Consider the following 15,475-nt stretch of genomic DNA (forward strand, 5'->3'; position numbering starts at 1 on the left):
GATCCTCAGCCCAGGAGTTCTGGCCATTCGGAAGTCAAGCGGCCGGCCTCTCAACAGAAAAGTGCACTGGCTACGCCGTTGTCATGCACTCTGGCCACACCATTTTTCATGCCTGCTAGCCACACCGAAGACAAACCCCAAACCCCAGAGCTCGCTCCAGTGATGGCCCAAACCCCAGAGCTAGCTCCAGTGTCAGCCCAGGCCCCAGAGCTCTCTCCAATGAGGGCCCAAACCCCAGAGCTAGCTCCGGTGTCAGCCCAGGCCCCAGAGCTCGCTCCAATGAGGGCCCAAACCCCAGAGCTAGCTCCAGTGTTGGCTCCAGCCCCAGAGCTCACTCCATTGTCTGTTTCAGCCCCAAAGCTCACTTCAGTGCCAGCTCCCTGAAAGTGCCTTGCTGTGCCTGCTCCTCCATAGTACCCTTCAGTGCAAGCACCTCATAAGTGCATCCCTGATCCCCAGTTAAGCCCAGGTAGGGCTCCTGATCCCATATCGAAGCAAGGAAGGGCTCTAGATCCATGTTTAGCCTAACAAGGGCTTCCTGATTCCCATTTCCTCCCAGGAGAGGCTTCAGTGTCAATCATGTGTCAATCATGTGTCAATCGTGTTTGGTCATGAGATCATTTAGGACAAGTCCTGTTTGCTGTGAACTTTTTGGATACAAATCTGTTAAACCATCATTTCCCAAAAACTTTTTTTTTTTTTTTTTGCACTTTATATGAACATTTAAATCAGTCGGAAGCTGATTTATCTGCTTGCCACAGTACATGAAACATAATTTAATTATGACCAGAGTGATCTTAAAGGCCATATTGCAGGGTTCATTTTTCAACGAATTTGTGCAATTTTCTTGTTGGTAATAAACATTTAAACCGTTATCCATTGTATTTTATGTTGTTGGGTATCGCAAAATGGAATATAATATGAAAAAGTAGGTACTATCTCACAGCGGTTTGCAACAATTCTCCTTTCCCCCACAATGCATTGCATTATGTCACCTTGGGGAAACAATTTACCAAAGCCTTGAGAGCATTGAGAGTGACTAGAGAGACGAGTAGTAGACGAGAGTATTCAGATAGCTCAGATTATAGATAAATACATAGATATAGATTTATAGACTAGATATATAGATAGACAGACAGATAGATATATATTGACCAACACCGACCAAAACACACTCACTTCCCTACATCACAAGCTTTCCAAGCAGTTTCCATGGGACAGCACCGCCCACACAAGCACCTGCCAAACACAGCCACACACACACAGCTACGTTTGCAACAACATTTTCACCGGAGGAAGAGATAAACGCTTAGAAACACACATATAGGCCCATGATGCCTTCTATTTCTAGATGACAAAGACAAAGTTTACCAGTTCTACAAAACTATGACAAAGGTTTCATGACGGTTTTCAAAGGTTTCAGATAAGTACCGTTACTTATCTGAACTAACGTCATGATCACTGCCACTAGATATAAAGAAAACATTGTTGATTTTTCACTCAGTGATATTCAATGACAGTTAAAAGCAGTCCTTATTGTACACTGCTGCTCATAGACTAGATCCAGTGCTCATTGCTGCGATGCTAAATGATAGCAACTCACCTGGACACTTCACCAACTCTCCACTCATTATCCTCAGACCATGCATTTAATTGGCTTTGACGGCCATCAGTTTTTGGCAATTCCTCATTTGCCCTCTCACGTCTGGCAGGTTCAAAATGATACAGCTGCGGGTCATCATACATGTTGGCTCTTGCCACCTCTTCCTCATCCCAGTCAGTCACCATAGTTCTAATACTAGGCTGAGGTTAAGTTTCCTCCATCATCGGTCATCACTGAATTGCAACTGTTAATACCAAAAACTTAAAAAACTGATCTTTAAGACCATTTTTGAGACATTTTAAAAATTATATACATATCTTGAGTGATTTATGTATCCATTAATCAACAGTGGTGGCTAACCTGCAACATGGGCTTTAAACAACAAATCTGAGAGTAAAGTTATAATTCAGCAATGACTGAATCTCATGATTAACTCGGAAATTCCTGAGGACCATTTGATAAACTTTCACCTACTGCATTTCACCCATATTGCATAATGGAAATGATAGAAGTGGTGTAAAGCTCTTTAAGTGGTCTTCATGTTGTATTTGGACCCTAGTATCTGAATTGATTCTCTCTTATATATATATATATATATATATATATATATATATATATATATATATATATATATATATATATATATATATATATATATATACACAAATCAACAACATAACACAATTTTGTTGTGAATTACGTAGGAATACAACAAGTTCACAAGTGTGTGACTTTCTAACTCACGCCCCCATGCTGCTGATGATTTGCTTGTGTCTTCAGGGGCATAACTTTTACACTTCTCTCTCGCCTTCTCCCACCCTCTCTTCATTTAGATTTTGTTTGATGATTTAACTGGATATAAACAGCAAATTGGGAATTACATTGTTATTAATTATTTATAGGTAATGTTTTATTTATTTGTGTATTTATTTTTAAATGGGACAATTATAATTTTGACAGTTATACTATACTGTTATAATAGTTTAGAAGAAGTACTTCTGAAAACTCAAAATAGCATACACCTAGTGTAAGTCTCTAACAATTACTTTTCTACTGGGTTCAGCTCAGAGGAGTTTTCTGCTCTTGTAACAGGTTACACATCACATTAAACTTAAGAAAACATCAACATAACTCCTTCCCAGCTTTGTTGCATTATAAGGTCATCCCTAATAACAATCCCATGAAAGGAAAATAAAATCATAAAACCACAATATAATTGCATCCTGTGCAGAAAGATACACACATTGCAATCATATTGGTGTGCATCATGCTACAAGAACTAGATGAGGAACATATGCCGAGGACTGGCCTGACCAGATAAATTAATAGATAAAACCAGGTAAAATACTTTAATTTCATTAATGCAAACCAAATACTGCAAAGTATGTCTAAGGTACTACTAATCTAGTGTCCACATTGCAAACATATTTGAAGAGAAGTATGGTGTGCTGGCATGAGTGCATAGCTGTTCTCATGTGCTCATGGGCTATTTTAGATCCATGTGTTCTGTGTAATATCAGCAGAGCTATACCCTGCTGTTGGAGCATCCAGTATGGACTGCATTATGATCACATTGCAGGTCAGGTGGACAGTTTCACTTCTATTCCAATTTTGGTGCAATTTCTCTTAAATTCACATAGAAACATTGGCTTTTATGCCAATGTTCTCAGTGGTGGGAAACTTAACTGTGGTCACTTCAGACATTGCTAATTGGATCATGTGACAGTAGCAGGTGTCACATTATTTTTGTGTTCCGGTCAAGCAAAAAATGTTTGACATTTGTGATTCAATGTAACTTGCATAATGTACATTTCAAGTTTTGACCCCCTCAGTTGCCAGTTACTGTATTGAGAAATGAGCATAGGGTATTGGTTAAAGATTATCCCCACACCCGAGAGCTCTGGGAATCCAAACCCACCTGAGGGCCACCCCACCTCCATTAAATATGCGAACCCTGAGCCAAATCATCACAGACAGCTGCTGCTAAATGTAGCCCGATAGTAATGGTTCCTTGTGCTACGCTAGCAAGAGCACAGTGTAAATGAGGCCTCTAGTAAAGGTCTAGACCTGAGCTTGACTAAACTAATCCATGTAAACAAGTCAAAAGTGCTCAGAACGGGGATTTAAGACAAGTGGGAAGTCCGCCCATGTGCAATCACCTCCACCCAGTGTACCGCAATTAACAGCAACCCGCTAACCCGTTTCTGTTTTGAGCTAGAGACATTCCCTCACTTGATGGACTGAAAAGAAAAGCCACAGATTTGGAACCAACGACTGTCCTGTGCAGCAACAGCCTGTGGTTTGAGGCAATGGACAAGAAACTTAGCTAGCTAGCAAAGCGTCAGAGTGGTTTTCTTGTTGTAGTGCAACAATAGGGAATCGCCTAGCAAACCAGTCAAAACACAGTTCTTCTGAACCTTAATGAAATGTTTATTAAAAAGTAAAGTGGTATTCAAACAGTTTGTCAGTCAGGCAGTCAGTTTGTGGTTAGCATTGTTGACGCAAGGGAGTCTATATTCACCACTAGCATAAACCGGTATTTATAATGCACTCCCTGCAAAACAGTATGACAGAACACAGTGATGAAGATAACAATGTTACATTCAACAGATCAGCATATGACTTGAACATAACAACCATTAAACTCTACTACATTTTATTTTTCTTCTTGAAGTATTCTAAGTAGCTTCTAGTTTAGCTGATTTCAAAAACACAACTTCTTAGCCAACATCAAGCAGCCCACAGGATTTGCTTTTCTGGGGAGCATGGGAAACCAAGCGAAGCCCAGATAAAGCATGTGGTTGGGGTAAGACAGATGTTGGCTGAATTTTGAGTGAAACTAGAAACCCTAAATTGGAAATCTACGGGCAAAGTCCTGAAGTACTTTCCTTCTTGAATGCAATTCCAAATGAAAAGCTAATGAGCACAAGGCATAAAAATTACTGACCATTCTAAGATCTTCGAAAATAAATTTTGGTCCAAAAATAGCAAAAACTATGACTTTATTCATCATTGTCTTCTCTTCCGTGTCTGTTGTGAGAGAGTTCAAAACAAACCAGTTTGTGATATCCGGTTCGCGAACAAATCATTCAATGTAACCGGATCTTTTTGAACCAGTTAACTAAATCGTACTGAATAATTTTAAACAGTTTGCATCTCAAATACGCATTAATTCACAAATAACTTAAGCTGTTAACTTTTTTAATGTGGCTGACACTCCCTCTGAGTTCAAACCTACCAATATCCCGGAGTAATTCATTTACTCAAACTGACTGAACTGCTGTGAAGAGAGAACTGAAGATGAACACAGAGCCGATCCAGATAATGAACAAAACAGTGACTCATTCACGAGTCAGGAACCGGTTGCATTGTTTTTCAGATCACCAATACTTCTTTCGGACAGTTCGATTCAATAAACCGGTTGAAGAAAACGGTTCACTGGTTCTTTTGCACTCATTGGCGATGATTGCCCTTGATTCAAGCCTTCGGTTTACCAGCGCTCATAACATTAGCACAGAATCAGTTCAGAATCAATCACCAAAAGAATCAGTTCGGTTCAGACGCTCTGTGTGTCGCTCTGCTTCACGAAGCACTCATGCGCAGTATCATAAGCTCCTCAGTTCTCGAATCAGATGCGTCTGACAGAAACGGTTCTTGACTCGAGAACGAGTCAGTCTGTTGTTCATTATCTTGTCGGCTCTGTGTTCATCTTCAGTTCTCTCCTCACAGCAGTTCAGTCAGTGTACTGTTTGAGTACATGAATTACTCCGGGATATTGGTTTGTTTTAACGTGTCAGCCACATTAAAAAATTAACAGCTTAATTCATTTGTGGATTAATGCGTATTGTATTTTACACCTGCGCCCCACCACGCCTCTCGGCCCCGCCCCACTCGCCACACCCTTTAAGCTCCAGTCCCAATGAAACACACATGAATGACCTAATCAAAATAAACTTCAGGATCTTCAGGGACACTACTGTCTTAAATTGTATATTCTCTAAGTAGGTACTACATTTGATGGAAAACATTCTTTGCAGCCATTAAAAATTGCATTCTACATAACATATGAGTGTCTAATATGAATGTAATCTGGACATATAGCATCTGCCATGTTGGGTTTGTCATGTGACCTGTGGCATTAGTTAAATCCCTTATGACATTTAAAACTTCTCTCACATGGTCTCATGGGATACAGAGATATACACCTCAGATTTAAAATGGCCAGAGTTGTGATTAAGAAAGCCAAATTTTTTGCACAGTTCCTTGCACAATATTATGTTATGACTTAAAAAACAAGCTGTGAAATTTAAAAAGGGGACATTTGAATGTTAGTGTCACATATACAGTTTCATATGTATGAATTTTCTAACACAGCAGGTTTGCTCAGGTGATAAAGTTTGCACCTGTGAGGTGAAGAGCTCCAGTATGAACCCTGTGAAACTACAGTCTGACAAAACAGTTTAAATCTGTGAATGCGTTTTTGTATCAATTTTACTTCCGTTAATACAATCACGTACTGTAGGTTTAGAGTTGAGTTTGGTGTAAAGGGTTTGTTATTTTCCAACATGATTAAGCATTAACCTTTTAGTGACACTTACTGGACAATTTAATTCTGAACCACGGCAATACGTACCTGAACCAATATAATAAAAATATTCCCATTTTCAAGTTATGATTGCACGTTTTAGTGCCACTCACTGGACATTTCACTTTGAAACTGTTGTCAAATGTGCAACGATGCATGTAATATCAGTGTTGCAGAAACGAGTCTGGGTTGGCATATAAACTTCTTGACTGGTGTTAGAGCTAAGCTCATGAAGGTGGTCCACCATGATTTGCATTATGTTGGGAAATGAAACATCAGGTTTCAACTGAAGCAGCCAAACATAATAGAGGTTGGACTCTTTTGCCATGCAACAACTTTACAATCACCAAGAACACCCTGGAGACTACCCAGTACCAACCATTATTAACTACCCAAAAGTCCCCATAGCAACATGCTACAAATCTCCCAGAAAACATTAGCACTCTCATAACAATGGCTTGGCAATCACCCACAACATTCTAGCACTGTGATGTAGCACTTCCGCACAGACCATCACTACTTGATACATCTTACATCTATTACAAATCTCAACAGCTCAAAGCACAGTAGGTCAAAGATGGCAGATTATATCCATTTGACTCTGAGTTAAGCTCTTAAGAAACTGTACCATTCAATATTAATAGTACTGTGTGGGACTATTACAGCTTGATTGATTTTCTGTCAATCAGACAGTGCAGCAAAGTTTCACCACCTCATTAATGTCACTCTTTCCCCTATTATTAAAAATAGGGGAAATCCACATGCTGTTTCAGCCTGTAGTGGTCAAATATCAGTCAGAGAGTTTCTGTAGCTGATATATGAAATGCTTTGTCTGACAGTATTTTATCTTAAGTTGGTTCAAGGCATGACTCAAACACACGGCACACCAAACACCAGGTTTTTAAGTCTTAGGTTCTCCGCCAAGTGTGCTCAAACATTCAAATGCATTTGCAGTTGCAGTATCATAATAGTGCTACACAATTGATCCCCAATACCATTACTACTATGTAAATTTATTCCGTATCTAAAACAGATGTCAAGAAAATGTTGTGTCTATTATGCTCACAACTATCAGATGCAATATAAGTGTTGAATTCTTGCTAAAATGCAGAAATTTTTTTAACATAGTTAGTTTAATTTGAGCTATTGATGACTAAACAGCAATCAAGCAGACACTATTTAGATTATCTCAGTTTGTTTCAATGCTCGAGATGCTGCCAGACACTGTATAACTTTAATTATTTATATTTCCTCTGTCTGAGCACAGCACCAACACTTAACCTTTCATGTATCAAATCTCATCCAAAGGGATAAGCCTGCAACAGTTCTAGCTGCCAAGAATCCATTTCATTGTTAGACTTGAAAGACCTTTAATTATTGTTGTTTCTTAAGACAAGCATCACTTTTGCCCATAAAGGTTAGTGATTTGAAGGAAGAGATGTGTTCTATTTTTATAGGATTAATAGTTTATTTCCTGTTTAATGATACAATTGAAAAATACACAGAACATTCCCAGAACACCCTAACAACCAAGTATATACCATCTTGCAACCAACCAGTGGTGCATTTCCCAAAAGCATTGTTAGCTAACTGGTTGCAAGTTCTGTTAAACTCTTTTGGTAATGACAGAACTTTTGGAAGCACACCCCAGAACAGTCCTGCATTGTGGCGGCAAGTTTTGCATAGACATTCAACTCCCACATTATCTTCAAAACTTAATCATATAACTGTATATTATGGCAGTCCTAGTGTACACCAGCACATGCTGGTCCCTACAGCAATGTGTATTCTACGGAATCACAAAGATGTAAGCAATGCAGCCAAAATAGCTTTCCATCTGTTGCTCATGGCTGGTCTATGCAGATGGGTTGAGCTGGAGCCAGATTTATTCTCTCTTTTAGTCAAATTTTGGTTACACTTTATTTTAAGGTACAACTGTCACTATTAACCAGTTGCTTATTGGCATGCATATTACCAGTATATATTGACTGTTTATTATTATCTGTAACACTTTAGTATAGGGTCCAAAACACTAATAACTAGTTGCATGTCTATTATTAACATATTGGCTGTTTATTAGTGCTTATAAAGTACATATAATGCATAACATCCATAATCCTACCCAATTCCCTAAACTTAACAACTACCTTATAAACTATTAATAAAAAGCAAATAAGGAGTTAATTGAGGCTAAAGTCATAGTTAATGGTTAGTTAATAGTGAGAATTGGACCCTAAAATAAAGTGCGACCTTATTATCTAAAAAAAAAAGCATATTCATCTCTCATTCTGCATTTAGATCCACCCCATAACCTTAACAACTACCTAACTAACTATTAATAAGCAGCAAATCAGGAGTTTGTTGAGGGTGAATCTTAGTTAAAAGTGAATATGTGTTCCCATTCTAAAGTGTTACCCACATTTCAAATTCTTGCACTCTGGTTCATATAGGGTGATGAGAACACACCAAACAACATTAAAACTATCAGGTCTACTAGCTTCTATAAAATGCATTCATTTGGGACTGATTTCGAGCAAACTAGTTTTTTATTCCTGAAATGCTTTTCTAGATTAGAGACACATGAGCATATAAACAATCAATGTTAGTGTCAAAGAAAAAGGATTTGTGCAAGAACAAAGCAACGCAGGACTCACCGCCAGGGCTTGGAGCCTTTCCTTATGAAGTTCAGCTTCAGCCATCCTGGAAAAACAAAGGCAGAATTCTCAATAACCGTGAGATTGGTAATCCCAAGTGTGTTTGTGTGTGTTGGGTGGAAGATGAGCAAGTTAACAGTCACACACACACAAACACACACACACAGTCTGCCCTGGTCCTCTGAAGTAAGCTAGCCAGTGAAAGACACAGTGTACTGAGGGGCAAGGTCTTCTCATTCACTGGCCATGTGTCTGCCAGACTCTCTCTCTCTCTCTCTCTGTTGCTCTCTCTCTCCTCCTACATCCCTCCCTCTCCGTCACAGGCCGGGTTATGGACAGATGACAGTCTTGGACCTGCCCCCTTGTGTTTGGAAGAGAGCTACAGGCAAGCAGAGAGATGACACTAAGGATAGGACAGCACTGTCACACCTATCTGTGACTGTGTGTGTGAGAGAGCGAGTGTGTGTGTCTGCTGGGTTGGAAAACAAAGGTGTGCCCTACACTAGGGATTTAAGCTTAGAGGAAATCTGCTCCGTGGTTGCAAATCAAAATCATATCTGCCAATTCCTTTCCTGTTTAATAATATCTGACAAGTTAGGCTTTTTTTGTCGTTTGCTCAACCTTATGTAATACTGAATGACTGTTTTATATTCATACAAAATGATGTGGTGCTGATGCAAAACTTTTTCTATCTATCTGCATGTCTGTTCGTCTGTCCATCCATTCTGTATAGCCTCGATCTTCAGAACATGACAAAATCTGATCATAAAATCATCTGCAGAACTTGCTGACTCTAAACATGTCTACTGTCTCTGCAAATGTGGAAAGCAGCTTCCAAAAGTCTGCACTAAACATCTTGAGTTCTAATGTACAGTAGGGAATGGGAACACAGGGGTCCAATCGTTTTCCTCTTCCAACCTCACATTCAGCTCCGGTGGATGGATACAAAAACTCCTTATATGGAGAAAACCATGTCTGCAGTGTTCTGCAAAAGGAAGTCTCATGGGAATTATAAGAAATTCAGTGAATGAAATTATAGCAAACTGCCATAGCCCTTCAGTGTGTGTATGAGTAAAGTATGAGTACTGTTGCTATAAATGAGACAAAACGGCTGTTATTAATGACTGTTTCCTGAGCTCAAGAAAATAAATGCAGAGGGGACTACAAGCTGAAATTTCAGTGTTTCAGAATGTTCATATTAAGAAAAACAACAGTATTCATGTTTTTATACATTTACTGTTGTTTATGTCTGATTATTAGCATTGATTGCTAATGCATCTTGGAGCATAATGCAACACAGAATAATTATGCAGGAACAATGTTGAGTTTTGTAATCTGCCAGGCAGTAAATAATAGTCACCTTCATAGGTTAATTTGAATATGAAGTCCATTCATTCATAGAGAATCACAACCTATAGCAGCAGTGAACATCAGTAGATGGAGGAAATTCCTAGAAGTTCACGTAACTACTGGAAATAGGCTAAAAGCCACAAAATACACAGTGCTCACAGACAGCAGACTTGAAACAGCAGAAGTTCAGAATAAATCATTTAACAGAGCTTCTGTGATCATTCAGTCTTGTCTGTTTACTGTAGCACTCTGTGTTACAAGTCAGCCCTCCATTCTTTTAAACTAAGCCTGTGACTCTTAATTAAAACTGGATTCAAATCATTTAATCATGGCCTTTCTTTAACCTAAGTTACTTGGACCTGGACTTTTTCATTTTCAAAAATGATACACTAGAAAACTAGTGTAGTATTATAGTGTAGAAGATAGAAGAATGTAGAGATTTAACAGCAATCTCAAATATATTATGTATATATTATTTAGAGCACTAGTTCACTTGTGGACAGACCGTCTTTCCCCCACCACACGCTTTATTTTTCCATTCCCAATCAGTGGCTGCAACGTCATCAGTCGGCATAACAGACAAAAGCAACATTGTTTCTCTGGCACAGTGACCTCATCTCATGAGCCAGCGAGGCACAATAATTCCTTCCAGATGTGCGGAAGTCCAAACACTGGGAACCGACGAACACACAAATGCAAGGCAAAATGACTTTCAAATGACTTTTTAAGTGAAACACACTATTAGTGGGCTGCCTCTCTTTATTCTAATGCTTGTTAACAAACGCAATATTTACACATACATGTGAAACCTACTGTTTATATTCATAACATATTCAGCATTTGTGCTCTACAAAGCATCTAGGATTTTACTTGCTGTGGACATCGATACATATTTATTTCATAAAGAATGTGACATCTGACTTGTGCAAGTTTTTTAGTGAATAGGCTCATTGTTGACCAAAAACTTATTTACAAATGCATTATAGTAAAGCATTTTCAACTGAATTCTGACAGGATATGAAGAAATGTATGAGGCTATTTTATTATAATAGTAATGATCTGAGCTGTAGTACTAGTAGTCTTTCACATGCCTTCTAGTGGCACTCAAGCATACTCCAATAAGACTGTCACAGAGCTTACTAATAGCACTTTATTAGTGCTGGGTTTGCATTGGCACTTGCTACAAACAATCTTCTTGAGCCACAAGTAAGTGACAACTTGCCCAAATTCCAGTGTTTAATCTGCCAACTGTCTAATCTGCTTAGCAAAAGGGCCTTTCTTCTATATTAGGTCGGGCCACAATTTAGACCAACACTTTCCAAAGAATCCTGTGTATTCAATCTTTTTGCTTTGTTTGAGAAATTAGTTGATCATATTCATTCAGATTATTAAAGGGATTTCTGAAGGATCATGTGTCACTGAATAATGATGAGTAATGATGCTAAAAAAAATCAGCTTTTAAATATATATATATATATATATATATATATATATATATATATATATATATATATATATATATATATATATATATATATATATTCAAATAGAAAGCAGTTATTTTAAATAGTAAAAATATTTCACAATATTACTGCTTTTGCTGTATTTTAGATCAAATAAATGCAGGCTTGGTGAGGAGAAGAAAAAAAAAGTAAAGAAAATCTTACTGTTCAAAAACTTTTGACTGGTAGTTTAATTAACACAATTAGTTACTTTATGGAGTAATGCAATATTGTAATGTTGTAATTTCCCAAAACTGATCATGGCTGGCAATAATTATAATAACTTGTCCATGTAAAACATAGCATTTGTGATCTCAGAGTTAACACAAACATATGAAAACATGTGAACTATGTGCTCTTGTACTGGAGATCCACTTCCTGTTCACTTTAGTAGAGAAACTAACAATTTGGATATTCTACATAAGAGTTTGGTTAGGTGAGAATGTCCTTTCATTTAATGTAATTTTCAACAATTATCAACTTAATTGTTGAGCTTAAAATCATTAATTTATATGAATACTTAGCTATTATATTAAATGTACTATATTATATTAAATTTATGGGTGATTATGATTACCATTCGTTAACTGTGAATGCAAACACAATCATCATCCTCAGTAATCAGACATGATTCATGACTTGTTTAGTAGGTGGTTTACTATGTAAATGCTTTTGAGCTGAACATAAATCAAGCCACCACTTTTCCATGTTTACTCCAGAGAAGTTTAAAAATGTCTGAACACCAACTCTGTGAGGCTCAAATACAAACTTTCTAATCTTTTAAGGTAATGTTTTTTTATTCATTCTTGTGCAAAGCTGTTTTTTGTTAAGTTAACGATCATGAGGGGATGTTTTCTAGGAAGCAAAAAAAGTTCAGTTTTATTGGAATAGCATTTATGGGAAAGAGTATTTTATGCAAAACTTTAGCAAGAAAGCCTTTCTCAAAGAAACTCTTCTCCGTCTCCAATAATGACAACGGTCGTCAGCTGTTTTCTGTGTTTATGGCTACAGTTGTTCTGGAGATTGTCACAGCTCGTTGTCTGGCTTCTTTCTGAACCAAAAGTTTAAATACGCACAGCCAGTTGGGATTATAATACTTAACTTTCAGTTAATTAATATGTATAACTGTATAATTTAATTATATAGCAGATATTTTACAAGTCCTTTTTTTTCTTGGAGGTCTTGATTTACATTTAGTCTTCTCGTGCCATGAACCAGTCAACATTGTCAGGCTGTCTTTTTCCTGCATCTCCCAAGGAGGTGTATGGAAAAAGCTATCCGTTATACATTTCAGCATTATGCATTTTTTGCTAATGTAATGATTTTCCTGAGGCCAGTTTATCAGGTAATTCGATTTAGGTTTTAAATTCAGAAACGTCAGTTTGGAAACAAAACTGCTGTATGTCACTTATATCGTTATTAATAAGATTGATATGGTGTTTAACCTATAGGACCGCCTGTTTCTGTGCTACGACTGCTGCTAATTTTGCATGTGTGTGGAATGTGACAGCTGCAGTCGCATAAGTGCTCCGTACAAACTCAAAGGCATTCTTTGGTGCGATGGCTCCAGGCCTACTTTATTATCAAGACTGCACTCTCAAACCAGACCAACACTGTCACACAGGCACAATGAGCTAAAGTGGTAATTTTAGCTTGGTTTGAAAGGCAAATCAATATAAATTCAGTCCACTGAAACTGATGATGGTTGTAAACTCACCCTTAACTTGATTTTAGCTCTACTGTCAGCAGCAGTGACACGTTCGATGGCATTGGGCGAAAATTGTCCATTGTCTTTTGTCATCATTCTGTTGCATGATGTTTGGTTGTATGAAGTTTTCCACCAATCTTTCACCCTCATGTGAAAATCTGACTGACTGGATTTTGCTTTCAAAAATCGCCAAACAGGGGTAAATGTGACCACACCTTATCTCAACAGTTTCATTAAGCAACCCTGAAAAGCACCCTGACTTCTGCCGAACACACATTAAAAAAAAAAATATTTGAAAGAATCCTGGTAACCAAACAGTTGATGTATTAATTTCCATGGTATGGTAAAAAAAATAAAAAAAATAAATACAATGAAAGTCATTGGCTGCCGTCAATAGTTTGGTTACCAACATTCTTATATTTTAGGGGAAAACCCATCTGACATACTAAAAAGAAACTGGGAAACTTACGAATGTTGATTTCAACTAAGGATTTTGGAATCCAATCACTGAACTATGTTGCTAACAACGGAACTTGCAACCATGGTTGCCTAACAATGATTTTGGGAAATGAACCCCATATTGCAGCTTGTAATTTCAGTCAATTCTTGCTTTTGTGTGCATCAGCTGTAGGCTTTACCCTTAAAGACTATAATAATATACCAGGTTGTCCTTGTTATTTCACAATCCTGACATTAATTGATATGTCCAGTTGCTAGACTAATTCCCTATTGGAAAAGTGACCAACAATGCAAAATATACGAGGATAGTCAACATTGTCTTCATTTGATCTCATCAATCCCACTGTATGTTCATTCACACTTACGGTTTCAATGCCACTGACACTGTGACACACTACATGCATGTCTGCAGCACACACACACACACACACACACACACACACACACACACACACACACACACACACACACACACACACACACACACACACACACACACACACACAGTTGGAGGAATCCATGACTGCAGACATCAGCAGCAGCTGCTGCAGCATCATCATCCTCCTGCTGCCCTGGCTGGCGTTGCTATGGCAACCGGTCCATGATGTCCAACCCTACAGAGGGAGGGCGAGGAAAAATGGAAGCACTCACTCATACGCCGGGGCTTTCCTCCGTAGAGGTGTGCCCATCATGGATGCGTCTTCTGCCTCTTCCTCGTTTTCCACCTTTCCTCGTCTCCTTTCTGCCGCTGTTACCAGCATCACCTTGGGAATGACAGCTCTCCTCCACCTTTTCCTGAGATTTCAGATGGATGCTGGATGCTGCAGAGCGCAGCTTCTGCTCTGTCTAGCCTGCAGGATGAGAGAGAGAGCGAGAGACAGAGACCGAGACAGGAGGGAGGGTCACATTTGTTTAACGTCTGATTTTATTGGTAGAGAGTGTGCTTCTCTTTGAACTTTCATTTGAGAAGGTTATGTTACAGTAATTGTAATTATCAATATACCAACAAATCTACAATCTCAAACTGAATTACACATATCAAATTGAAAGTAACCTTGATTTTTGCATTAATGAGTCATATTAAATGATTGAATATTTGATCCTTAAAAAAACATGCACAAGTATTATATGAATTATTTATTGTTAATGTTTAACTAACAATTTTTTCAATACTGCAGAGTTACAGAAACTTCAGTTTAATGGGAATTCGTTATTATTGTATGAAACAGTATAATTTGACTCATGCAAAAAGGTATGATTTGTAGGAAAAATGTAACCATGAAGGTTCAACCCTAAACCTAACCCTCAGGGAGGTGAAAGCTCATTCATATGATTCACGACCAGTTTTATTATTTTTTATTAAAAAATAAATAAATAAGTCATTTTCATTCCAAAAACATTTTTTTTTTTGCTCATATTACCCTGAATTAATTTGTTACTTGGTGCCTTCATTTATTCATTCATTCATTTTACATAATATTGTGAATATTGTGAATGTGATTGCTTGTAAGGAAAATTTACTTAAATTGCATCAAATCTGGATCAAATCATCATAAAACATGTTTGTTTCTTGAAATAACATAAATGTTAACTGAAATAAAATGTAATAAAAAT

At 37.8% G+C, this 15,475-nt stretch overlaps 1 protein-coding gene across 4 annotated transcripts in view; it reads right to left on the reverse strand.

Moving 5' to 3' along the window:
- Window positions 1–14,715, reverse strand: part of palm2akap2 (PALM2 and AKAP2 fusion) — an 86,593-nt gene extending 71,878 nt beyond the window's left edge. For 2 of the 4 annotated variants that reach the window (XM_026219290.1, XM_026219289.1), the window contains exons 1-2: window positions 14,513–14,715; window positions 8,843–8,888 (exon numbers count right to left, since the gene is read on the reverse strand). In XM_026219290.1, the coding sequence (XP_026075075.1) occupies window positions 8,843–8,888; window positions 14,513–14,622 (156 nt within the window). In that variant the 5' untranslated portion in view covers window positions 14,623–14,715. The remainder of the gene's footprint in view (window positions 1–8,842; window positions 8,889–14,512) is intronic. The other 2 variants (XM_026219288.1, XM_026219287.1) reach the window with 1 other exon arrangement.
- Between the last annotated feature and the right edge of the window lie 760 nt (window positions 14,716–15,475).

This window comes from Carassius auratus, chromosome 35 (assembly GCF_003368295.1).
Source record: "Carassius auratus strain Wakin chromosome 35, ASM336829v1, whole genome shotgun sequence".
Classification (NCBI taxonomy): domain Eukaryota; kingdom Metazoa; phylum Chordata; class Actinopteri; order Cypriniformes; family Cyprinidae; genus Carassius; species Carassius auratus.